The following is a 25,007-nucleotide window of genomic DNA, read 5'->3' as shown; positions in this document are numbered from 1 at the left end:
TAGAGAATAAAAAATTAAGAGGATTTTTACATGTACTTTAATTGCATCACAGGTATAGGAGAAAAACTGAAATTCTGGCAAAACATTCATGTCTACATACTCTAGCTTACCATGCTGACTATTTATAATGGCCAGGTTGTGGTATTCTTCAAAGTTCAAGTTAGGGACTTGACTGTTACATAAAAGTTACTATTTCTTACCTGTTTTCCAGCTTAAGAGCTAAACAGTGAATTAACAATTTAAGGGTCTGAACAATGTTCATTTTATGCAGTCACCCTTTCTGTATTTAGTAAGATGTAATTATATGAATAGTACGATTTTCCTGGAACAAAGTTCTAGTTTAGTGGCTCACAATTTACTTTACAGACATCTTAGTATTAGATAATTTTTTAGGGCAGTTACTTCCATTGTTGACATTTGTTCTGGAACAAGTGCACCTTGTTTCTATTTAGAATAAGCACTTTCAAGACTGCATTAACTTTAAAAGTTTAGACAAGCCCTCATACTCATATCCCTGTTAAGTCTGAAGATTAGGTAATCAAGACTTTCAATTAGAAGTGCACTGAGGCAGTATTTTGATAAACAGATGGTTTTCTATGTAGTGTTTGCAGGTTACAATTACAATTCCATTGCTGTCTAGCTCAAAAATACTACCATTACTTCTCACAAGATTAGCTACCTTCACTTTTAAGCTGGCACAAAGGCAAATCCAACAAATACTATTGTTCATTACTTGTTCTTTAACAAACAGGACTTCAAGCAACCAGGTCTGCCACTTGGCACCTTGCCTAAACCGTCAATATTTAAGGTTTGTATTGTTCAAAAAGAAACGTTGGTTACTAAGATGATATACTAAACTTAGTATTTAAACAGCTACTCCTTGTTGATACAATTTAAAAGCAATAGACAGTAATAAGTTACTGAAAAGAAAATAAACATTCACAATACAATTGCTGAGATCTTTATAAGCTAAAAATAAATGCTGACTCAGACATTAGATTGAGAAAACTTAACACCAAGAAAAATGTTTAATAGTAACTACAGGGACAGTGGTTATAGTACATAATGTCATAAGCAAAAGATACACCAATCAGTACTTACAAAGGAATGAAACATTTGCTCTTAACATTACATTTCTTATATGCAAGTTCATAAAAGATGGTAAGATTTACCATTCTGGAAAAAAATAAGGTGTGTATATCATCAGCTAGATGTGCTCACTGTATGCTCCATTATTTTTATGCAAGGCCCGGGTGACTGGAAGTGCAGTTGTCAGGCATTTTAATTAACTGGACAGCCATTTGTTTCTGCACGACAAGGCATCGTTACACAGGAGCAATCAGGAGAAAACAGGAAACAGCCAAGCACTCTGCACTGCAACACGCCACCTTAACAGCTAACCAGCATTACTCAACTGCTACACAACTGCGCCTAGTGCACAAAAATACATAAGAGAAGAGATTAGAATTGAGTCTGATAAAACAATCCTTTCAAAATCAACTGTCACCTGAAAAGTTTTATACAAATTTGGAAATCGACAATACTATTTAAATTCAAAGTAAATAGCATTTACAAGAAGTTTACATCTGAAGAAGTTTTGCAGAATTTTATTTAAGGAATGAAGGCAAATTGAGAACACTTCCTTGACAGTCAGTTACTCAGCATGTAATGGCTGCATGTTTCCGCAACATGAAACTTGAGGCAACAAATTAAGTTACCACCAGTTTTGTTTTTTTTTAAAAAGTCAAACAAAAGCCAGCACTATATAAACAAAAATGAAAAATTTACCTCAAATATCCAAGCCAATAGTGAAATCGGTAGTCGTTCACTTCACTAAATTACAAGAAATTTGAATAACAGCAACAAAATGGCACATAAAATGTAAAGTCTGCCATTTGAGGCTCAACTTAAACAAGTAAAAAGTTAGACAAAAATGTTACAAAATAACCTTTTCAACAGCTGGTTGCTTGTGCCTGGGGTCTCTCCAATGGACTGAAGATTCATAGGACCTTTTCCCCCTAGAGGCCTTCTTTATGTAGGTTTCTCATTTATCTGATGCATCTAGGTTTGAAGAGAGAACAGTTCAGCCACATTTCCACCATGCACTTTCCCAATTACGTGGATGACTTCAAGTATGCTTCTGGTTGTGATTCAACTGGCCTTGCCTAATTTAATTAAGTTTTATTATGGATTATTTATTAAGGATTATGTATAGTGCTTCACCTCCCCCCTTTGTCACCACATCACCTCTAATTCAAAGGCCAAATTTGAAATTCAAAGATGATAGTGAAAAAGCCTTTAATAATCACATTAGTTTAAACTCCGGTTAGTGAAGAGCAAGCATCAGGCTGTAAATCATACACTTAACTTGAATTCAGCCCATATAAGAAGTTATAGAAATGAATATTTTGTGTAATACTTAGAGACTTAATTTTATCTTCCAACTGGCATTCAATACAATCTGAGACAGTATCACTAATTTTAACATACAAATATTTAACCGTACAACTATCTTAGGCCCATTTCCATTTTAAAAACAGGACCAAACAGTTTGAGGGGTTAAAGACACACTATCCTTTCCCCACCCAGTATATCCTTAGAAGTCTCTAAAGTTCATTTGAGGAAAAACTAGTTTCCATTTTTATTGCATTGCATTTGCCACTTCTATAAGAACTTTTTTTTTACCTCCAGTCAGTACAATGACCACTGAACTGATGTTCCATTATAAAAGGATAGTGTATCTTTAACTTTTAAAGACAAACCTGCTCCAATACACGCCCACAGAAACTGGTCCCTGGAGGATCAGCCAAATCAGTTAAAATCTGCAATACTGGCCAATATTCTTTTAGCAAACAGGAGACCGCAGCTTTAAAGGGGAAAATGCAGATGTTGGATAAAAACAGCAAGAAATAGTCATTTTCATTAATAGGTTGCGTCTCATACAATATTTCATTAAAACCAAACCATTAATCTCTCAACAAAACAAAAATGTCCTCTGCAAAAAATTATTTCCTTAGCCGAATAACTGAAAAGTCTGCACAAAAAGGTAATAGTGTCTCCCATTACCAGTCACTTGATTCAGGTTGTTAATATCGTAAGAACTATCCCGATACACCCCACTTAAGGGCTATTATGAAGTAACATGCAAATTGCATAGAGTTCCAACTACATTACCATTTTCCTAAGAGGATACAGCTCCTTCCTCTTCGGGAGATTTAGGGGGGCTCTTAGACCTGGATCTGGATTTAGATTCCCTCTTTGAGACTGGTGGGGGGCTTCTAGACCTGGATCTGGACCTCGACCTGGATCGGGATCTGGAGACGGATGACGACTTGGATTTGGATCTCCTGGCAGACCTAGATTTAGAGGTGGAGCGAGATCGGGACCGTGTGCGAGATCTGGACTTGGACCGACTGTAGCGGGATCGACTGCGGGACCTAGAGCGGCTCCTGCTCCTGGATCGACTACGGCGGCGTCTTCTGGGGCTAGAATGTTAAAATCACTCGATTAGACGTGAAAAAGACGTGATGCGCTGGGCCAGTCAGGGTGGAAGTGGAACAGGTCTCTTCCCCGCCCCCCGTACACGCGGCGGTTACAAGGCGTTATTATTCCGAGGAAGCGGCCTGAGCCTACCATCCACCCCCGAACACTCCCCGCAGCCATGGACACCACGTGGTTCTGTAAGGCTGCGTTTTCGCGCCGATCCTGCCTTCCCAGCCAGGAAACACCCTCCTCCATTGCGTCACGTTGGGGCCAGTGGCTCCCCCAGGCTGTACCGCCGCTGCCCCTCAAACCCATGGTTCCTACCCTCAGTCCTGAGCCTCCCAAGTCCTCCATAGCCCTAGGAAAGCAGCCTTCTGCCCCTCCCCCCACCTAACACTCCTGGCTTGCCGGGCTCTTACCTGCGGCTGCGGCGTCCATAGCCACCACCTCCGTATCGGCGCGGCGGCGGCCCCCGGCGGCTGTGATGTGAGTCCGGAGGCCTCCCGTAGCGGGCCATCTGCACGCGCAGCTCCCGGCCGTCCAGCACTGCGCCGTCCATGGCGTCCATCGCATCCTCAGCATCGCGCTTGTCGTGGAAGCGGACGAAGGCGAAGCCGCGGCTCTCCTTGGTGTAGCGGTCCCGGGGGATGTAGACGTCCCCCACCCGCCCGTACTTCTCAAAGACCCGTCTCAGCGTGTCTGGAGACGTGCGGTAGGTCAAGTTATCCACCTTCAGGGAAGTCATGCCCTCCACATCAGGCGGGGGGCGCCCGTAGCTCATGGCGGGCAGAGGCCCCCGAGGGGCGGCGGGACTGAGGAGAGAAAGCTGGCGAACAGATCAGGAGAGTCGGTAGCGGATTTGGCCTGGGAGGACCCTCAAGCCAGGGAACAGACGCCGAAGCGGGCCCCGACCTTTAGGCCAGAAAAATGGAAGCTCCAGGCCGTGGAATGAGACCGCAGAAGATTCGCAGGCTCCGGAGAGGCGACAGAGGGGCACCCAAGCCCGGGGACTGGAGGCCGAGAAGGGGGAAGGGCAAATGCAGCGCAGCTACCACCGACCTCTCACCGCTGCTACTAGCAAATGAGCGAAGTGGAGCCCGCACCCTCCTACTTAACGCCACAAAATGGCCGCTTCTGACCCGGAAGCGAAGCGGACCCGCGCGCGCGAGACCGCCGAGCTCTCTCCGTAACCAACATTTTCAGTTCATTTTTTTCACCCCTTCGCTCGTTTTATAGAAGCGGCCGTGAAACATCCGTGGCGAGTCCGCCTCTCAAGAAATATTTCCGCGATCCTAGAAAGTGGCGGTTGGGGCGGCCGGGCAGTGACCCCGGAAGGGATCGGCTGAGGCGGGGAAATTTTGAACGAAATGTGGCCCGAAAATCGGGACAAAGATTGAGGGTAAATCTTCGTCCCTTTGGGAAAGGAGAAAAAAACCCGAACAACGTGAAATTTCTGGGAGGAGCCTCCTGTGGCGAAGCACCGGGGAGCTGTTGCGAAAAGAACCGAGTCAAAATGGCGGACGATCAGCAGAAAGGGCTGGTGGGTGTGAGGGGGAGGGAAGGTGCGAGCCAGACTGTCATGTGTGAGTGACAGGGCCAGAAACATAGGCAGAGGCGGGAGGGAGCTGTAACAAAGTTAGATACAAGCTGGACACGCGCCATTCACTTGTATGGTGGGCTGATCAGTTAGGAACCTCTCACTTCAGCGATAATGGGGAGGGTACTTTCCCTTCCCACCATGCACCTGTAGGCCCGTGGTCACCCCTCATGTGGGATGGGAACCATGGTCCTGTGCTCCTCAGAGGCACACCCACACGTTGCTGTTGTGCTGGTCAGTCCCCATTAAAGTCCCATTTCTCCCTCCCCCCACAAGCATTACCACAATATGGGGTCAGTGCATGAAGCCCCCTACTCGCCCTGCCATAGTGCAGCCAATGCCAGGTGAAGGCACTACATGTAGGCACTTCCTTTCCACCCTGCATTCATGCCGCCCTAGGTGCAAAAGGTGTCATTTTAAACCTCCCTCCCAAATCCACGGGGGGGGGGAGGGTTGTGGGATACAATCTGAAGGCCTCAGAACAGCCATGCATACCTGCTCTGCTATTGTAAGGCCAGCATGAAGCCTTATGTCAAGCTGCCATGTGCTGCAAGTGTCATGTCAGGGCATTGTGTGAAACTCCTTCCCTTTCTTTCTCCCATGAAACACACACTCCCTGCAATTATGCTGGGGTGTCCCGTGGAAGTGCCACCCCTTCCTCCTGCCAAAGTGCTGGAGGCAGTTTATGAAAGTAGCACTCTCTCCCAAATACATCCTGCCACTTTGCTTGGATTGCCACATGAAAGCTCCCTGCATTTACACACATTTTTCATCCTGTGGTTGGGAATGCTGCATACAAGCCTCTCACACATATATACATTGCCACACTACTGGGGACAAGGTGTGTAAAAGTGCCACAAACATTAATGCACTTCCATAGTGCTGGGAGTGCCATGTGAACTCTCCATGCATGTATGTACCCTCTCCAGCAATGTGAAAGCTTCCCAAGGATACGTCAGTATATTGCTTGGAGCGCAGTGGAAAAGCCGTTATGCATGATCTGTGACAGTGTTGCTGGTGCTGTGTGAAAGCTTACATGCACATTGCCAAGGTTTTGGGGTTCCATGTGAAAGCCGCATAAGCATACGCATGCTGCCATACGCATTGCTGCTGGCATCCTATAAAAACCTCCCTGACACCAAGGCATGGATATTACCTCTCAATGGCTTCCACATCTCTACTCCAAGGTGCTAGGACACCACATATATACTTCAGTGGCACAAAAGACTGTTAGCATTTTTCTTCAGATATTCCACTGCTGCACTGCCACAGTGTAGCTCCACTAGTGGGATTGTAGCAATAGTGGGAGTACTAGGGTGACTGGCATTTGGAATTGTTACTTTTCTGTTGTCTACGCCTGCTCCAACTGATGTAGAAGAGATACAGTCATCTTATCCATATTAGCACTGTGACCCTATTCCACTAGCAAGTGGTGCAATACCAGTGTTAGTGTGACAGTGGGAAATTTGACCTTGTCTACACAGTTTTCTTCAATGATACTAGTCAAATAATAATAATAATATAATTAATAATAATGACTAATGATTATGTAGCTCATTACTAAAGGTTTATGATTGTGTTCTTCATAAATTGGTTTGTTTAAAAAGAAAATAAACTGAAATGAAGAAGAGACTACATTTCCAGAGATCTCTCTTTAACTGGGATTACAGTGTGAATGAGAGATTTCTAAAAGCTAATAGTTAGATTTGACTTTTTGTTCTTAGTATAATGCTTTGTTTAATAAATATTTTGCTCAATAGTGAAAATAACATATAACAAGAAGCAATAATGTTGATATAAAAACAAGAAGCAAGGTATTTCCTGCATGAGCAATCTCAAGTAAGGAAATAATGCCTCACTTCTTGTTTTTATTTCTGTTTTATTGCTGCTTGTTATTTATTCATTTCACATAGAACAGTGAGATTTAAAATTTCTCTTTGAATCGCACCACAAAAAATCCTTCGTATCAGGAGAGATTTAAAAATCTGCTTTACAGTGAATCCCTCAAAATGGTAGAGGGAGTCTCTCTCCTATGTTTCTTAGAAATCTCGTCTTGTAAGCAGGGCCGGCGCTTCCGTTTAGGCGACCGCACCAGGATTTGGGAGGGCAGCATTTTGCTGACCTCGGCGGCAATTCGGCAGCGGGGGGTCCTTCTGCGCTCTGGGTCGGTGGCGGCAATTCTGCAGTGGGTCCTTCACTTGCTCTGGGACCCGCAGCCGAAGTGCCCTGAAGACCGGGAGTGCGGAAGGACCCTCGCCTAGGGCGCCAAAAACCCTGGCGCTGCTCCTGTTTGTAAGTGTTCATAATGTAGAAACGAGGGGGAAAGAGCTACTTTTCCCAAGTACATAGCCAAGGCCTTCTCCTGCAGTGTGATCCATGCAGGCATCCCCTTGAGCCCTGGCTCTTATTCCAAGTCAATACTCATAAGAGTAGTGTTATTGACTTGCATAAGTAACAACAAAGCTCTAGTTTCAAATAAAATACTGTATAATTTTGTAAAGTAAAGATTGTAAAGCAATCTTTAAAATACTGAATAAGTAATACAGTGTTTTTGGCTGTTGTTGGAATGGTAACTTCTGGATAAGGCTTTCAGGGCAGGAAGAAATGCTTAATGAAACTGTGGGACTCCACTGAAGTCCACGGGAGTTTTGTCATTGACTTCATCTGAGCCAGTTTTGCCCTATGTCTTTGTATGTATTTGTGCAGCAGTTAGTACAGTGGTTCTCAAACTTTTGTACTGGTGATCCCTTTCACATAGCAAGCCTCTGAGTGTCACCACCCTCATACATTAAAAATACTTTTAAATATATTTAACACCATTATAAATGCTGGAGGCAAAGCAGGATTTGGGAGACTGACAGCTCGTGACTCCCCATGTAATAACCCCCCCCCCGACCCCCCAGTTTGAGAAGCCCTGAGTTAGCACAATCCTCACTGGTGTCTATGGGTACTCGTCTAATACAAGTGCTAAATAATAATGGCAGGAAGTGGGGGTAGACTTAATATGAGATGTCTGACTTTCTTTTTCTGCTTTACTCACTTTTTTAAACAGGGATCTTCTGATCTTTAGGATTACTTATTTAAAACAACTACAAAACTCAATACATAAATATATTAGCAATTAAATAACAGGTTTTATGTTGGAAGGATTTCAAGGCAAAATATTGAGTGCAGCTATTTCGCTTCCTTTTCAGAGTGAATGAGCGACAGATGGAAACAGTGAGAGAGACTGTGCATGTGTGTCAGTGACAATGAAATATTTCCTTTCCTTTCTTTTCTGCTATGTTTACAGAAAAGACCCCCTGAGCTTTTCAGTCTTCATTTATGAATGCTTTTTGCGTGACTGAAAGCAGTAGGTGACAGTTTTCTTAAAAGACTTTCTGAGAGATTTGGTTTCTTGTCCAAAGTATTATCATCTAAAGGTTACAGAATATTATTTACAGTAACCACAAACATGCTATTGTTATTTTAAGTAATACTGTAGATTTACTCTTTTTTTAAGTCATAGAAATGCTGAAACTGCATTTCCCAGAGTGCATGAGGGTGTTTTAGCCTGATCAGTCAGCTGACCTGGATTGTGAAATATTCCTTAATTTCCTGTTCAGCGTGAATGGACATGGCTTGTGTTTATGATTGTCTTTTCTTTCCTTTGTCAGGTGATTTAATGTCTTTTGACTAAAATCTGATTCAGAGCAATGGTGGCAAGGAAGTGAGCTGATTTGCTAACTCAACGGGTGGCAAACTACTTCTAGGGGGAAGGGATGTCATGAAGAAATAATATACTGCACTCTGTATATCTTCATACAAAAGGATCTGAATAATCTTCACAACTCTTACTAAACCTTTGACTTGTTTTTTTTCCAGTGTTGTTTTTTTTTCTTTATTTTATTTACAGTGGAGACTAGACCTCTTGCTAGTGAATACTTCCTAACACTTAACAATTAGTTTACAATAACTTGTGTTTGTGAAGGTTTTTTTTCTTAAGTATTTTTTTTTTTTTTGGCAGACCTTAAAAGGGAGCTTTAAAAGGAAAATAGAACTTTTCCGGACTGAAGAGGACAACTTCCTAAGAAAAAACAAAATGTCTCCTAAATCGAAAAAGCTTTTTAACATAATTATGTTAGGAGTTGCTTTTATGTTTATGTTTACTGCCTTCCAAACATGTGGAAATGTTGCGGTAAGTGCAAATATCAAAACACTCCACATCCTCACCTTTCTTTCTGACATCCCAATTTTAAGGGTTGTTTTGTTTAGGGATCTAAGGTGCATGATAGCATTACATTTTATCCTTTTGTGTTTCTCTTGATTTAGTATTTGCACAGGTACTGGAGTAATCTGTTTCTTTAAGAGAGTATTGCAGTGAAACAGTAATGGTATGAGACAACCTATGTTGCTTTGAAAAAAATTAAGTTAATTAAACACATTCAGCTTAATAATATCTGCTCTGGCAATTATCTGTCCAGCAATTGAATTAAACTGGATCTTTTCATGTTTCTGAGCTTTTTTATAATTTCGCTTTAGAACATATGGCCAGGATGCTATTTGTAACTTTGTCACCTAATTTCTTCTGGTTAATTAATCTTCCTTAATCTCACATTTTCACTGTGTAATGACAAACTGGAGATTGAAGGGGTATGAATACAGTATCTGGCGAGTGGTCGTACTGTCACAACTGACACTGCCAAGTCACTTTACATCTCACTAAATAATTTACTGCTAGTCTCTCTCTCCTTTGCTGCAGGCAAATTGGACATAAAAATAATTCAATTTACCCATAAAGCAGACTGCCCTTTATTACTTTTATTGTTATAATCCTGTGTTTTGCTATATTTAGAGACTCTCTTTTCTTATTTTCAGGAGGAATTCCTGTTTGTAGATGTATAAAGGTTGCTTTACCATGTTGTATGGTTAATTTATGAGAGAGGAGACTGATGTTGTGGCTAAAGCACAGGACAGAGAGTTTGGAAACAGAGGTTCAATTCATGATTGCTACAGAGCATGTCCATGGCTCAGTTTCTATTTCTGTAAAAATGGGGCTCATACTGCTTTGCATTAAAGAGATGTTGGGAGGCTTAATTTGTTAATGCCTGGTAAATACTTTGAGTTCTAAAGGCACTATAGAGTCACAAAATACTAGTTATTGTTTTAAATGGACAGCTTCACTCGAAGTATCTTTGTGGAGCGAACTTTTATAAATAAAAGCTATATATAGTGCTGTTGTAGCCATGTTAGTCCCAGGATATTAGGCTACAAGATGTACAGTGTACCCGCTTTTTGTTGGCGGGAGACAGTTCTCCCACCAACAAAAAACTTCCACCGGCAAAGAGTGGTGATGGTAGCTTTGTCAGCAGGAGAGCTCTTCTGCCAATAAAGCACTGTTCACAGCGGTGCTTTTTAATTGGTAAAACTTTTGTCATTTGGAGGTGTGTGTGTGCTTTTTTCACACCCCTGAACAATAAAAAAAATTACTGACAAAAGTCCAGTATAGACAAAGCCTTAGAGAGACAAGGTAAGTGAGGTAATATCTTTTTTTGGACCAACTTCTGTTGATGAGAGAGAGCTTGTCCAATAAAAGATACTACCTCACCCACCTTGTCTCTCATAAATAAAAGTGTCTGCAAGCAATACTCATTGTCTGGCAGTGCATGAATCAGGTTCTGTAGTTCAAATTGCAGTTGCCCCATGACCAAACCAGCATACCAGAAAACCAGTAGACAGGGGAAGAGTGTAGGAACGAAGGCCTAGATCAGTGGTTCTCAAACTTTTGTACTGGTGACCCCTTTCATATTGCAAGCCTCTAAGTGCGACCCCCCCCCCTTTATAAATTAAAAACACTTTTAAATATGTTAACCCATTATAAATGCTGGAGGCAAAGCAGGGTTTGGGATGGAGGCTAACAGCTCGTGACCTCCCAAGTAATAACCTCATGACCCTTGAGGGGGGTGTCCCAACCCCCAGTTTGAGAACCCCTGGCCTAGATCCACAAAGGGACTTAGTCCCAGATCCCTCTAAGGTATTTAAGGCACCCTAACTTCTATGCAGTAAAAAGAAGTTGGGAGCCTGAAAACCTTTGAGGTTCAGGGCCTTAGGCTGTAATTAATAAATGTGGTTTTCAAAGGCTTGAATACTGCTCATTTGAAAAGAGAAGGGAGTATAGAGTAATTAGAAAAGGAGATGGGAGCCAGAATTTTGATGTCAAATCCTTGACTCTGCCACTGAATCTGAACAAGCTGCAGCTGTTTCCATGACTGTACAATGCGTGTAATAGTTACTTCCTCACATAGTTTTACAAGGTATAATGGCCATTTCTAAACTACTTTTAGTTCCTTGGGCGTTGTTATTAACAATCAGTTTAAACTTTGCTCTTATGCTAATCTGTCTGTAGTTTTCAGATTTTAAAAAAGTATAAAATGTACTTTCTGTATTATTATTTATAATTTTCTCTACACAGCAAACTGTTATCACGAATTTAAACAACACAAATTTTCATGGCAGTGGCTATACCAGGTAATATACCATGATATTTTTGTCCTTTTGTTACTTTAAGAGGCATAGCTAGTTTTAATGAAGTCTTATAGGGACATGGTCTTAGGTGATTGTATTTTTCTCCTGAACTTACACGTTAAAAGCAAAATTATGTTATCATACTTAAACATAGCTTACTGGTAATTTTACATGTAGATTTTCCTATTTAAATGAACCACATTCGTGTTTTGCACTTTTTCCGTGTAGGGAAAAACAATGCTGTGCTTTGCTTTTTATCTCAAGTCATGCAGTCTTTGGTGAAATTATTGAAAAGTAAAGCAACTAGCAAAGGCATTGATCCGACAAACTTACCCACGTGCGTGGACCTTTGTACCCACATAGAGCACAGGGTCTGCCTGTGCAGATTAGCTTGCAGGAGAGATTTCAACAGTCATATGGAAGGGAACACTCCCAAAGATAGGAGGATCATCGAGGTATTGGAGCTGTGGAAAGCAGTTTTTTAATGTTTATTGTATTGTCATAGCAACCAGAGTCCCCAATCATGATCAGAGGTCTGTTGTGGTAGGACTGTGCAATCATTTAGGAAGACTTGGTCGCTGTTCTGAAGAGTTTACAAGGTGCAACAAACAAGGGTAAATAGCAATAGATGGGAAAGAGGGGCTCGAGTAATAAGATCATGCAGTTAGGTAGGCTAGGCGATATGTTTGATGTAATAGTTTTGAATCATTTGAAAAATTGCCTAAATAGATAAAATCGGCCACACTAGCCAATACTCTTGAATTCCATTTGAAATGCTTATTCATCTTTATTATTTATTTGTGTAGCATGGCCATTATTTATGGGGTGTTCTCTGCATCAAATCTTATTTCACCTTCAGTGGTTGCTGTAGTGGGACCTCAATTATCCATGTTTGTTAGCGGTCTATTTTACAGGTAAGTAATTCATTTAAATCTGTAGTTTCTGCTTCCTATGCATCTATTCTCTTTACTTCACCTTCAAAAGATACCATGTCTTGCATGAAATTGTACTGGCTGAGGAGGGCAGGGTTTGGCTTCTTGCAATGATATCAGTGTTGCTCTTGAGTCACTTGGAATGTCACTTCAGAGCATACCCTCCCCCAGAGACAGTGACCATGTTGTTTCCACAGCACTGGCAGGTCTGGCTGACCTTGGAGTAAAGAACCAAGATCAGGCCTTGGTCTAATGACTGTATTAGAAAAATAGCATTATATGTTTAGGGTAATAAAAAACTGTTTTGTTTCAAATCTTATTGACTTGGAGTCTTTTCAAAATGAGCTTAGCAATAAGTCCTTGATTTAGAGGAAGCTAAGATGCAGATCTGATTGTTAAAAAGCATAATAAGCATAACATTGCCCCCATTCAATTTGAATATAATACATTGTTATATTTTAGCATATACATTGCGGTTTTTATCCAGCCTTTCACGTGGTCCTTCTACACTGCTTCTGTTTTCATTGGGATAGCAGCTGCTGGTAAGTATTGTATCTGCATGTACTTCTTCACTACATTTCTCTCTCTCTCTTAAAACTATTTTTCCTCCTTTCTCAGCAACTTTTTTACTTGAATTTCAGTAATTTGGACTGCACAGGGAAATTGCCTGACGATAAATTCAGATGAAAACACTATTGGGAGAAATAGTGGAATCTTCTGGGCACTTTTACAGTCCAGGTAACTTTCCTTTATTAAATCTTACCCTTTGGTTACATGCACCCTGTACTTGCTGTGTTGTTCAATGAGAGTGCAAGGGAGACTTCTGTCTCAGGCAGTACTTCAGAGTGATGCTCCACAGACTATGAAATGAAAGGAAAAGCTGGAGGTGACATTGTTGCTGATATTGAGCAATGCTTAATGGTAAATAGGAGTTATATATGGCAGGTCTTTCCTCCTGATGGACTAAAGTTAATGTCATTTCTGATATCTTGGATTCCTTTGAAATATAGAGCCGGCCTTATGAACGTGAATCCTCAATTTTGTTTTACATTTCTATAGGGCTAGCACAGGGGTCAGCAACTTTTCAGAAGTGGTGTGCCGAGTCTTCATTTATTCACTCTAATTTAACGTTTCGCATGCCAGTAATACATTTTCATGTTTTTAGAAGGTCTCTTTCTGTAAGTCTGTAATATATAACTAAACTATTGTTGTATGTAAAGTAAATAAGATTTTTAAAATGTTTAAGAAGCTTCATTTAAAATTAAATTAAAATGCAGATCTCCCCAGACCGGTGGCCAGGACCCGGGCAGTGTGAGTGCCACTGAAAATCAGCTCGCGTGCCGCCTTCGGCACACGTGCCACAGGTTGCCTACTCCTGGGCTAGCGGTTTGACTTTAACAGTGTGAGGACAGGCACCCTCTGTCTCTTTCACATTTACACCATATCCTTTTATATATAATTTTGTTATCATGATAAATACTATATTCCTGTGTTATCCCTCTTTTGTTTGCAGCTTGTTTTTTGGAAATCTTTATATATACTTTGCTTGGCGTGGGAAAACTCACATATCAGGTTTGTATTACTTGCTTTGTGTATAGAATACTTTGATCTATCATAATGTATGAAAAAATGGATAATGTAATGAAGTAGGAGGAGGCCATAGGCTATGTCTACATTATGGACCTTACAGCGGCACAGCTGTACTGTGCCGCTGTAAGGTCTCTTGTGTAGTCCCTCAATGCCAGTGGGAGAGAGCTCCCCTGCCGGCATAATTAAACCACCCCCAATCCAAGTGGTGGTAGTTATGTTGGCGGGAGATGCTCTTCCGCCGACATAATACTGTACATACTGCCGTTTTTGTCTGTGAAACTTTTCTCAGGGGGTGTTTTTTGCACACCCCTGACCGACAAAAGTGCTCGTGTAGACATAGCCATAGTTGTGACAGCTAGAAACATAGGGAGCAGTGGGTAAAATTTGTATTTGTTTTCTGGGGAGTATTTTAGTTTTAGGCTTTGTTTACATTGGCAATTGAAAGACAAAACTTTTGTCATTCAGAGGTGTTAAACACACACACACACACACACACACACACACACACACACACACACACACAAGACAAAAGTTGTGTTGACTTCAAATGCTGGTGTGAACAGCGCTTTGTAGTCAGGAGTGCTTTCCTGCCAATGACGCTAATGCCGCTCATTGGAGGTGGAAGTTATTTGTTGGCGGGAGAGCTCTCGCCTGTCTACAAACAGCGGCTATACTGTGCACCTTTTAGCAACACGGCTGTAGCACCATAGCTGTATCGCTAAAAGCTGTGTAGTGTAGATGTAGCCTTAGTATGTAAAGCTATGTGATACAAGAGCTGTGAATATCTCCAGTGTTCCTAGCTGCTGTTCCCTTTGCCTGCTTTCAGGGGTCGTGTACAGAGGGAAATTGATCAGAATAGTGTATTGCAGAATTCCATAATAGCTTCCCATGTGAAGACTCTTATTTTGGAATAAGAATGTCCACATGGGGAGCTATTCTGAAATAGCTATTACACTTTAAATTACATCCTACCTGTTCCAGAATAATATCCTGGTGCAGACAAACCCTCAGTGTCCCTGTCTTGATACAGATCATCAAGGTTAATTTCCTGTTTGAATTATAATTAATATTGTGGCTGGAGCCTTCCAAATCTATCAGAGTAGAACTTGGAGCAAAGTGCTCTCATATTCAGTGGAGAAAGTGATAGGTGGTCAAAGCTGTAGGGCTCCACACAGAGCATGTGGGACCTGAGTTGCTGTTAAAAGGTGGAGGCAGGGACTGATATGTGGGTGGTGGTTGTCAACAAGAAAAAAACAGAATTGTTATACTAAATGAAGCTGATGATCCTGCTGTAAGGTGCATGTGAGGAGGAGGGTTTCCTATATTGTGTACTAAAAAAGAACTCACATATCTGATAGATCGTTCAGCTATTCACATCTTTAAAACACGAAGCCTTTTCCCTGTAAGACATCCTTCCAAATAAATGGAATTTTCAATCTCATTGGATAAACGTTTTAGGAGGATGTTTCTGCTAAAGACAATTAGGAATGAAATGTAGACTTTTAAATGATCATCTCAGACTTCAGAGTTAGCGCCCGCTTGTGATGAACAGGGCAGTTCACAGCTCTGCTACTGTACTATTGGTTTGGGCTCTGCAGACTGAGTAACACAGACTAGATTAAAAAAAAATAATTAATTAAAAAATCCAAAAAATAAAGCAAAAGCTTAAATTCTGCCAAAAACATAAATCTGTGGAATCTGAAATTCTGTTTCCTGATTTATATTGCTCCTGCTAATCACCTCGGATTACAGCATTTAACAGAACTCACACTGAAGTTTTCCTTTACCTTTAAGTGAATTAAAATCCCTTGAAGCATGTTGAAACAATTTAGGAGTCTCCTTCCTTTTCATTCTAAGGTGAATGTTCCTACATGTGAACATCAGTACCCCCTTGCCACACTTTATTTCAGGTTCCCACAAGAGCTGTTTGCACATGCACATAAAATACTATTTTAAAACTACACACCCACAGACACATTGTTATTGATTTGGAATTTTACACAGTTTTTTTTTTAAATATATTTTAAAACTTTTCTGTTCACCTTTAAGCCATTGGAGAAATAAATATAAGTACATAGGCACCATCTTTAGGATTGAGAAGTGGGAGCCCAAAGGTTAGTTTGTCTCAACACAATGCATGATTAGCTACTTCTCAGCAATTTTTCTGCCTGATGAATAGGGGAAGCCTCTGCACGAAAGAGTTTACCATGCCAAACACGTTGGTTAGTGTAGAGAGACTGGTGCATGAAACATCAGGTACCTTTCCCTCCAGATACCCACTGTTATCTTCTGTCAAATTCTGCAGTTTCATGAGCATATGGCATTTGAGATTTATAGGTCTAGCAGTTGATGGTATCACATGATGTAACATTAGTTCCTGGGGCCGGAGAGGAAGAAAGTTATTTCTAATCAGTGTAGGGGAGATGATGTAGCCTCTGCCCTGCAAGCAATACTGTTATTGAACAGCCTCTGCACTTCCTCTTCCCTTTTATTAACCCTCACTTAGCCACAGCAGAAAGTGGCAGTGATATTCTTTGACCAGACAGTATTCCATTGGCATATCAGCAAAGACAAAGGAACTTGCCAAACATGTGGGCACTTTGCCCCACGGGTGGTAAGTCAGACACCACCACTGAAGTTAATATGTATTATATATATACCTCTTTATAAACTGTACCTATCTTTAGCATGGAAACATCTTAGCTATCTTTTTTTCATATTCTGAAAAAGAATAGCCTCAAGGAATAGGACATGGAAACATCTTAGCTATCTGCACCATTATTTGTGGAGATAGTTTACTAGATATGAATTATTTTATGCAGACCTGTGTGTGACACTTTTTTGATTTTTCCACAGAGAGTGATCGCAGGACTGTTTTCATTGCTCTAACTGTCCTCAGTCTCGTGGGCACATTTCTGTTCTTTCTGATTAGGAAACCAGAGGAGTCAAACACACTGGAGGAGGAAGTCTCCTCCACTGACGAAAGCATTGTAGACAACTCGTAAGTGGTTATGGCAATAACACATTACCATCCAGCCAAGCATGTGTGTACCTAGTGCATAATGGAAAACTCCTTATTCGCTTCTCCCTCCGAACCAAAAGCATGTATAATTTGGATAAAGTATAGAAGAGTCCTTGCAGCCATTAACTAGTTGATGCAATCCTTACTTGTTCTCCTCATAGGTAGTACACTTGAACATGGGATAGGGCAGAACAAATAGTGTATTTTCATTGGTGAGTAAAGGGTCTTTGGAGGCACATCATTTATCTCCCTCCTCTCACTATTAAGCTTATGTACGTTCTTTTATAGTTTTCCTTGCCCTTATCTCCAAACAGTAACTATTGGTCTCCAACCATGGAAGTGATTTGGGGATAGAAGCAGAGCAAAGGGAGGTTTATGAAGGCAAAAACAGACCTGGGGTCAGATTGGAATGAGACTGTTTACTTCCCTTCTAAAAGCACATTCTTAATTTGTGTTTCTGCAGTAATTATTCTGCAAGAGAGGGCTGACCTCCTTATTGAACAGCACAGAAAGAACCTTCAGAGCCTCTCTGAGAATTTTAGGAAGCTTGATTCATTCTTATCAGAATTTGTATCTGGCAGTCAAGTGCCTTTGTAGTTCTAAGAGCTTTGTAGGTTTCTGAACCCTTTTATCCACACCTCTTACCTTAAATAATTCTTCCATTGTCCTTTATTAGTTATTTGAAGCTAAGTGATTTGTAATTTTGGTTTGTTGGTGAAGATAGAGCTTAGAATTCTTATTGGCAAGTGCTCTATGTATGCATGTATGTATGTCAGAATTTTCAAAAGCATCTGCTCAACAAGGCCTGTTGTATTAGTCGCAATGTAGGCTGATTATCTGGCCAACAGTTTGAAAACAATATCATGCCACAGTGGTAGGCAAGGGTTGTTTGGACAGATTTAATAACCTGTAGAGATCTGTTAAGCTATCACTTATTATTCAGCTGCAAATCACTCATAAATGGCCTAGGTACCATGCTGATGTGCACATTAGAAATGCATAGCTATAAGCACTAAAGTCTTCCTGAAATGATATTTGCAGATACAGTTATTTTATTAGCAAAGCAGTAGGATGATTAGAAAGATGAGAGCACATGTAGTGGAGAGAACAAGTCTGATACAGACAAAGCCCAGAGACATAGTGCTATAGAAAAGGATACTCTGTGAATGACATATACCCACACTAAAGGCAAATATCTTGTACAACTGGAGGATTATTCCACAAAAATATTTTATTAAACATATTAGTGTGTTGAAATTGCTAATTATGGGCAGGAAAATGTACAGAAAACTAAAAGATGAATTAGTCATTTTCCAACATAATGGTAAAAGCATGGGTATCTCTCGTTCATCTTTCTGATCTTAAAAAAATATTTACCCAGGTCTGTCCAAAGCAAAGCGACGAGGGCAGTGGATGCATTTAGTAAGTATTATTGCACTTTAGAACCATCTCTCAAAAATATTACAACAGATTTATGAACTGTCAAATGATCCTATTTGTACACCACCATATATGAATAATTTTAAACAGAAATTTGGCTTTAATAATGCAGGGCAATAGACCTGCATTCTCCCCTTCCTTAATTCTGAGACACTTAATCTTCCTTATTTATCACTCAGCTAAACAACCCTCACAGTTCCCTCATCTGTTCTTAATTCATCCAACGTATCATGTAGCCCAGATCCTTCATATCCCAGATTAGTCCAGGATCTTTAGAGTCTTCAACTGTGGTGCCTGCTTTAAAGTGACATGACATTGAGGCAAAGAGTAGGATGCATCTGTGTTTTGAAGGCTCTAGGCACCTCCTGGTTCAAGGCTCAGTGGAAAAAGCAAAGATCTCATTTAGTGGAGATTAAAGAGGATTGATGAGCAACTGTGCGAGTTGCTGAGTTGGGAGGGAAGCAAAGGATATTTGATAATCTCAGGACAGAATTGAAACAAGTCCAGGGAGCTGAAAAAGAGGGTTAACACTAGGAAAGGAGGACAGGGTATGAGAGGGAGAGATCATGGGGATGAAGGGAGGAAAAAAGGAAAAGCCACTCTATGAAAGTAAAAATGTTTCGCATTAAAGAAAGTGCAAGACGAAGTATAAATTACCTTTTGTATGCTTTTACATCAACATTTACAATAAAGTTCAACAATTTAAAAAATAAAAATTCTTCATTCAGGTACATGTGTGCAGCTCCCATTGGAGCTTGTAATTAGTGGCACTTAACTGTTGGTATCTGAAAGCAGAATTTGTCCCAAAAACATTTAGAAAAACTCAATTACTTTAAAATAAAAATATTCTGAATTGAGATTACAAGAGTACAGTACATAAAACCACTCAGCCTTTAGTCACTGGAAAATGTATTTGGTTGATTTCCCTCTCTACCCTGTCCCCCCACAATAAAACCCATTCAGATTGGACTTTTATGTTAAAGGCCCCCTACATAGCAGCCTTAGTTAATCAAAGAGAGAAAAAGTCAGTGCATGGTTTGTATTTGTACCTTTGGTAAACAGCAAAAGAAAGTAAATGTACCCTTAATGTCCATGAATTTTAGTCATTTATGTGTTTTCTTTGCAGAGAGATCTATTAAGCTATACTTCACCAAAGAGATTTTGCTCCTCAGTGTTACAACGGCTTATACAGGTAATGAAACAGGCAAAAAGGCACAATCATTTGCTAGTGCCAGGGCATTTTATGGGACAATAAATGAGTACCCCTCAATCAGGATTATATTCCTGTATCCCAGGATATATTACTTTAACATATTGGAGTTTATTATCCTTTTATAGTATTTTTGTACTCTGTTTCTGAAAAGTGCTCTTCTGTAGATTAATTTTTTTGTACCTAACCCTGCCAAAATTATGGGATTTAATAAGAGTTGTTAACTCAGTTTAAGGTCAGCCAATTTGTAACTTGGCTAGGGCATGGTTTATGAATCTGTTTTATTACATGGGTTGTGCCTGTTCATACTGGCCAGATTGAATTATGTTAGAACATAATTAAACTGCAGTGGAGTCTAATAATGGTAGTTCAGCTCATTTTTGTAGATGAGGTCTTTAATATCAGCTTCATCAGACTTGCAGTGAAGTATATGAGACTTTTGTAAGAGCCCTTGTCCTAAAACCATGTGTGCATTAGGAAGATGTTGCAAAGACTTCCTTCATTGCAACCACTGGTTTGACTCTGTAATAGGGCAGCCCCCATGTGGAGTGCCCTCCTACGGCAGGCCGCTACACAATAAAAACATAAGAACAACCATACTGGGTCAGACCAAAGGTCCATTTAGCCTAGTATCCTGTCTCCTGACAGTGGCCAATACCAGGTGCTCCAGAGGGAATGAACAGAACAGGCACTCATCAAGTGATCCATCCCCTGTTGCCCATTCCCAGCTTCTGGCAAACAGAGGCTAGCGACACCATGCCTGCCCATCCTGGCTAATAGCCCAATGATGCTATCCATTAGTTTCTTTAATTCTTTTTTGAACCCTGTTATAGTCTTGGCCTTCACAACATTCTCTGGCGAAGAGTTCCACAGGTTGACTGTACGTTGTATGAAGAAATACTTCCTTTTGTTTGTTTTAACCTGCTGCCTATTAATTTCATTTGGTGACCCCTAGTTCTCGTGTTATGAGAAGTAAATAACACTTTCTTATTTACTTTCTCCACACCAGTCATGATTTTATAGACCTCTATCATGTCCCCCCTTAGTCGTCTCTTTTCCAAGCTTAAAAGTCCCACTCTTATTAATCTCTCCTCATATGGAAGCTGTTCCATACCCCTAATCATTTTTGTTGTCCTTTTCTGAACCTTTTCCAATTCCAATATATCTTTTTTGAGATGGGGTGACCACATCTGCACGCAGTATTCAAGATGTGGGCGTACCATGGATTTATATAAAGGCAACATGATATTTTCTGTCTTATTATCTATCCCAGAGGTGGGCAAACTACGGCCCACAGGGCTGTCCTGCCCAGCCCTTGACCTCCCAGCTGGGGAGGCTAGTCCCTGGCCCCTCCCCTATCCCCCACAGCCTTAGCTCCCCGTGCTGCCAGCATTCTGGGCGGCAGGGCTGCAAGCTCCTGCTGGGCAGCATGGCGGCATAGCTGGTGCCGGCAGGGCGGCACGGCTGCCAGTCCTGCTGCTCTGAGCGGTATGGTAAGGGGGTGAGGGGGTTAGGTAAGGGGTTGGGAGTTCCAGGGGGCAGTCAGGGGTCACAGAACAGGGGCCGGCTGGATGGGGCAGAGGTTCTTAGAGGGTGTCGGGGATGGTGAACAGTGGGGGTTTGGGTAGGTGTGGGAGTCCTGGGGCCCTGTTAGGGGGCGGGGGTGTGGATAGGGGTCGGGGCAGTCAGGGGACAGGGAGCAGGGGGGGGTTGGATGGGGCGGGGGTTCTGAGCGGGGCAGTCAAGGGGCAGAAAGTGGGAGAGGGCGGATTGGGGCAGGGGCCAGGCTGTTTGGGGAGGTACAGCCTTCCTTACCTGGCCCTCCATACAGTTTTGGAACCCTGATGTGGCCCTCAGGCCAAAAAGTTTGCCCACCCCGATCTGTCCCTTACTTAATGATTCCCAATATTTTGTTCCCTTTTTTGACTGCTGCTGCACATTGAGTGGATGTTTTCAGAGAACTGTGCACATGACGCCAAGATCTCTCTCGAGTGGTTACAGCTAATTTTCACCCCATCATTTTATATGTATATTTGGGGTTATGTTTTCCAATGTGCACTACTTTGCATTTATCAACATTGAATTTCATCTGCCATTTTGTTGCCCAGTCGACCAATCACCCAGTTTTGTACAATCCCTTTGTAGCTTTTCACAGTCTGCTTTGTACTTAACTGTCCTGAGTAGTTCTGTATCATCTGCAAGTTTTGCCACCTCCCTGTTTATACCTTTTTCCAGATCATTTATGAATATGTTGAATAATACAGGTCCCAGTACAGACCCCTGGGAGAAACCACTATTTACCTTTCTCCATGCACCTGCCTCAGTTTCCCGTTTGTTTGCCCACGACAGACTCTCAGGCTTGGTCTACACTGAAAAGTTATAGCTATATACCTGTGTCAGTCAGAGGTGTGAAAAAAAATACATCCCTTACTGACTTAGCTATGCTGACAAAATATAGACACAGCTATGTCAATGGAAGAGGGTTTCCATTGACATAGCCAACTTTATTCAGGGAGATAGTGTTCCTATGCTGACAAGAAAATCCAAACTGTTTTTGTAGGCTACATCTACGCTACAGCGCTAGGCTGATATACCTATGCCAGTATAGTCTCCGTCATGTAGATATACCTTCACTGTCTGATACAAAACCTGCCTCTGGGCATAATTGTTCATGTATACCAGTGCAGTAATTCCCCTAAACTCTTGCAAGAAAACTGTTCTTGACAAACTCACAGTAAGAATACTAATATACAACAATTTTTCCAATCCTCTCTTCAGGAACAGTGCCTCCAGATCACCCACAGAGAGTCAATAGTGGCACGGTGTTCCCATGTTTTTTTTGCTCTACTGTCCAGGCCATCCATCTGAGTGACCAGTCTCATGAACTTTACCACAGTCCTCAAGTCAGGTTGCTCACAAGAGAGCTCCTCACTATGTTCCATGCCTCAGGACTCCCTGCCTGAGTCCTACTCCTGCTGAGAGCCCAACTCCTTGCTTCAAGGCCCAGCTTCTTCTCACCAAGCTGGATAGGGGTCACTGCCCAAGCCTTCTGCTCATCAGAAACTCCCAGTTTGATCAAGTCTCACCAACAATTCTGTTCCAGCTCTCTGCAGAACTCTGCTTTCTCTACCAGGTCTCCTATAGCTCTGTCCAAGCAGCTTTTTGCTCGCTCTCTCTCTCTAAATACTTCTTGTCTCTGATTCTCCAGGTTTTGTCTCTCCTGTTCTCAGACAGCTGAGCTTTCATCTGGTGATCACCTTCCTCTAGGGGCCAGGACAGGTGCCCTGTTTTAAGACCAGTTGGTGGTCAGCTGACTAGACATAGGTCCACACCCCCGAGCGACATAGATAAGCCAGCTTAACCCCAGATGTAGAGAGTGCTGAGCTGACAGAAGAATTCTTCTGTCGACTTAGCTACTGCCTCTCAGGAAGGTGGACTAACTATGCTGGTGGGAGAACCTCTCCTGTTGCTGTAGTGAGTATCTACACTGAAGCGCTGCAGCACCATAGCTGTGCTGCTGTAGCGTTTCAAGTGTAGATAAGCCCTTACTTTCTTGGATTCTTATAACGTTTTCAAACTTTGCAATTTACCTTTAACACACTTTTAAATATGGCTATTTTAGCATGCTGCCTTCTCATCCCTGGGGGGAAACTGCATGAGAGACAGGAGAGTAACATTATTATAGACATTTCAGTGTCATGCCTACTCAGTACCAGAACGGTGGGAGAATACAATGCCCACCCCTTATGTTTGGGGAAAATTTTTTTGTCAAAATCCATAAGGCTACCACTTTATTGTCTTTCAAATGCCTCCTTAAGACTTACCTCTACCGTGTTGTCTATAAACCACTGCCAACGGATGTCTAGGCTGGTGGTGAACTGAGACTATACCTTTTGATTAATAGGCAACTCATTTTACAGTTGCTTTGTCTTCCATCCCCTATCTGCATTAGTTTGTTTCATCCATTGGTTGTGTTTTGTGACAGGGGCTCTCTTAATACATGTCAGTATACCGTCTAGCATAGTGCTGCCCTCTTAGAGGTGCAGTACCTTTGGAAGTCGAAGGAAAGTAACATGGTGCTACTGTGGTACAAAAATACAAAAAATAAGATGTCTTTTGATATCTGATTCTGCAATCCTTATTCAGGCAAAACTCCCATTGAAATCAATAAGAGTTTTCTGTAACTCAAGCCAGACTGGGCTCTTAAAGTAACCATGTCAGAAACTGAGTCTAGCTTGAAATACGTTGCTGCCATCTGGTGGCTCAAATTCACTAGTACCATCTGTATTGTAAAGTGATTTGGTACAATTCATCTAAGAGCTGCAAAAGCAGATCGTGATTCCGAATTGTTGTGGTCTGTTATTGAAACTGTTGAAAGGTTTGTGAGGCTTTACAGCTCACATACCATGTACAATCACCTACTATTACTAGATCTTTATATGGTGTACTATATTTTCTGCAATAGCAAAGGCCAAAGAGGTTTACTTAAAACTTCATTTTTGGCCTGGTTTTGTGTTGGTTTAAGCAAATCTCTTGCACTGTTGTAAATATACTTGCTATGGAAGAGTTGACATTTATAAAATGGACTCTATATATTGAAAAGTCTTATTGCATGACTCATGTTTCTATGGTCACCCTAGTTGGGACTCAGCCATATTACCTTCTCTCATGTTAATGACAGTACAAGGGTAGAGAAGTACTAAGCAAAACATTGGTCTTATCTTAGAATTTAGTTTATTCAGCTTTAATTAATTATAAGTGTATTGAAAGTAGTAGTATATAGCAGGAGCTTAACTTTGAATCTTTCACTTCCTTTATAAGTCTTTAGACAAAGGCTCTTTTTCAGAAATGCCATCACTGGACCAAAAAAAAAAAGTTGTTGTTGTTTTTGCTACATTGAAGTCAGGCTTTAAAGACTTGACTATTTGACTGTTTCTCTGAAATTATATTTATAATAATTCTGTGGCATTTTCATCTGCAAGAATTTCCAAAACAGTTTGAAAACTGAAATACATATTGTATTAGGGATCACATTGCTCATCACTAACATAGAGCTACCTCTTGGATAGAACACAGCAGCTGGTCAAGACTCTGCAATAACAATACATCACAGCTTAGGACAGGGCATGAAAAATACCATATCTTATTAGAACGTTAGGGGAAGTGTATTAATTAAACACAGCTATTTATAGAGCACCTTAGGTATTTTTTTAGCGGTGAAATATATAA

General features: G+C 41.3%; 3 protein-coding genes across 9 annotated transcripts in view; 1 reads left to right on the top strand and 2 right to left on the bottom strand.

Moving 5' to 3' along the window:
* MXRA7 (matrix remodeling associated 7) overlaps window positions 1-25,007 on the bottom strand; it is an 836,957-nt gene that overhangs the window by 82,014 nt on the left and 729,936 nt on the right. The window lies entirely within an intron of this gene.
* Window positions 1,000-4,618, bottom strand: SRSF2 (serine and arginine rich splicing factor 2). Of its 4 annotated transcripts, none has more exons than XR_007768738.1 (4): window positions 3,903-4,618; window positions 3,175-3,485; window positions 2,763-2,866; window positions 1,000-2,061 (listed from the first exon to the last, which is right to left on the bottom strand). XR_007768738.1 is itself a non-coding variant. In XM_050919456.1 (3 exons), exons 1-2 carry the CDS (start codon window positions 4,262-4,264, stop codon window positions 3,182-3,184), a joined length of 666 nt encoding a protein of 221 aa, XP_050775413.1. In that variant the 5' UTR covers window positions 4,265-4,616; the 3' UTR covers window positions 1,000-2,061; window positions 3,175-3,181. The 4 variants fall into 4 exon arrangements, 1 of the variants encoding a protein (XP_050775413.1); XR_007768736.1 differs by lacking the exon at window positions 2,763-2,866 and having other exon boundaries at window positions 1,000-1,431; window positions 1,949-2,061; window positions 3,903-4,616; XR_007768737.1 differs by having other exon boundaries at window positions 2,763-3,485.
* The window catches only part of MFSD11 (major facilitator superfamily domain containing 11), a 29,176-nt gene continuing 12,826 nt past the window's right edge, over window positions 8,658-25,007 (top strand). For 2 of the 4 annotated variants that reach the window (XM_050919348.1, XM_050919349.1), the window contains exons 1-10: window positions 8,658-8,736; window positions 9,087-9,257; window positions 11,532-11,587; window positions 12,391-12,498; window positions 12,979-13,058; window positions 13,158-13,254; window positions 14,030-14,088; window positions 16,963-17,107; window positions 18,510-18,550; window positions 19,695-19,760. In XM_050919348.1, the coding sequence (XP_050775305.1) occupies window positions 8,710-8,736; window positions 9,087-9,257; window positions 11,532-11,587; window positions 12,391-12,498; window positions 12,979-13,058; window positions 13,158-13,254; window positions 14,030-14,088; window positions 16,963-17,107; window positions 18,510-18,550; window positions 19,695-19,760 (850 nt within the window). In that variant the 5' untranslated portion in view covers window positions 8,658-8,709. Of the gene's footprint in view, window positions 8,737-9,086; window positions 9,258-11,531; window positions 11,588-12,390; window positions 12,499-12,978; window positions 13,059-13,157; window positions 13,255-14,029; window positions 14,089-16,962; window positions 17,108-18,509; window positions 18,551-19,694; window positions 19,761-25,007 lie in introns of those variants that run through there. The other 2 variants (XM_050919351.1, XM_050919350.1) reach the window with 2 other exon arrangements.

The sequence above is a fragment of the Gopherus flavomarginatus genome, chromosome 12, assembly GCF_025201925.1.
Source record: "Gopherus flavomarginatus isolate rGopFla2 chromosome 12, rGopFla2.mat.asm, whole genome shotgun sequence".
Lineage (NCBI taxonomy): Eukaryota > Metazoa > Chordata > Testudines > Testudinidae > Gopherus > Gopherus flavomarginatus.
The sequence above is the reverse complement of the archived record's forward strand: the minus strand, read 5'-3'. Positions and strand labels throughout refer to the sequence as shown.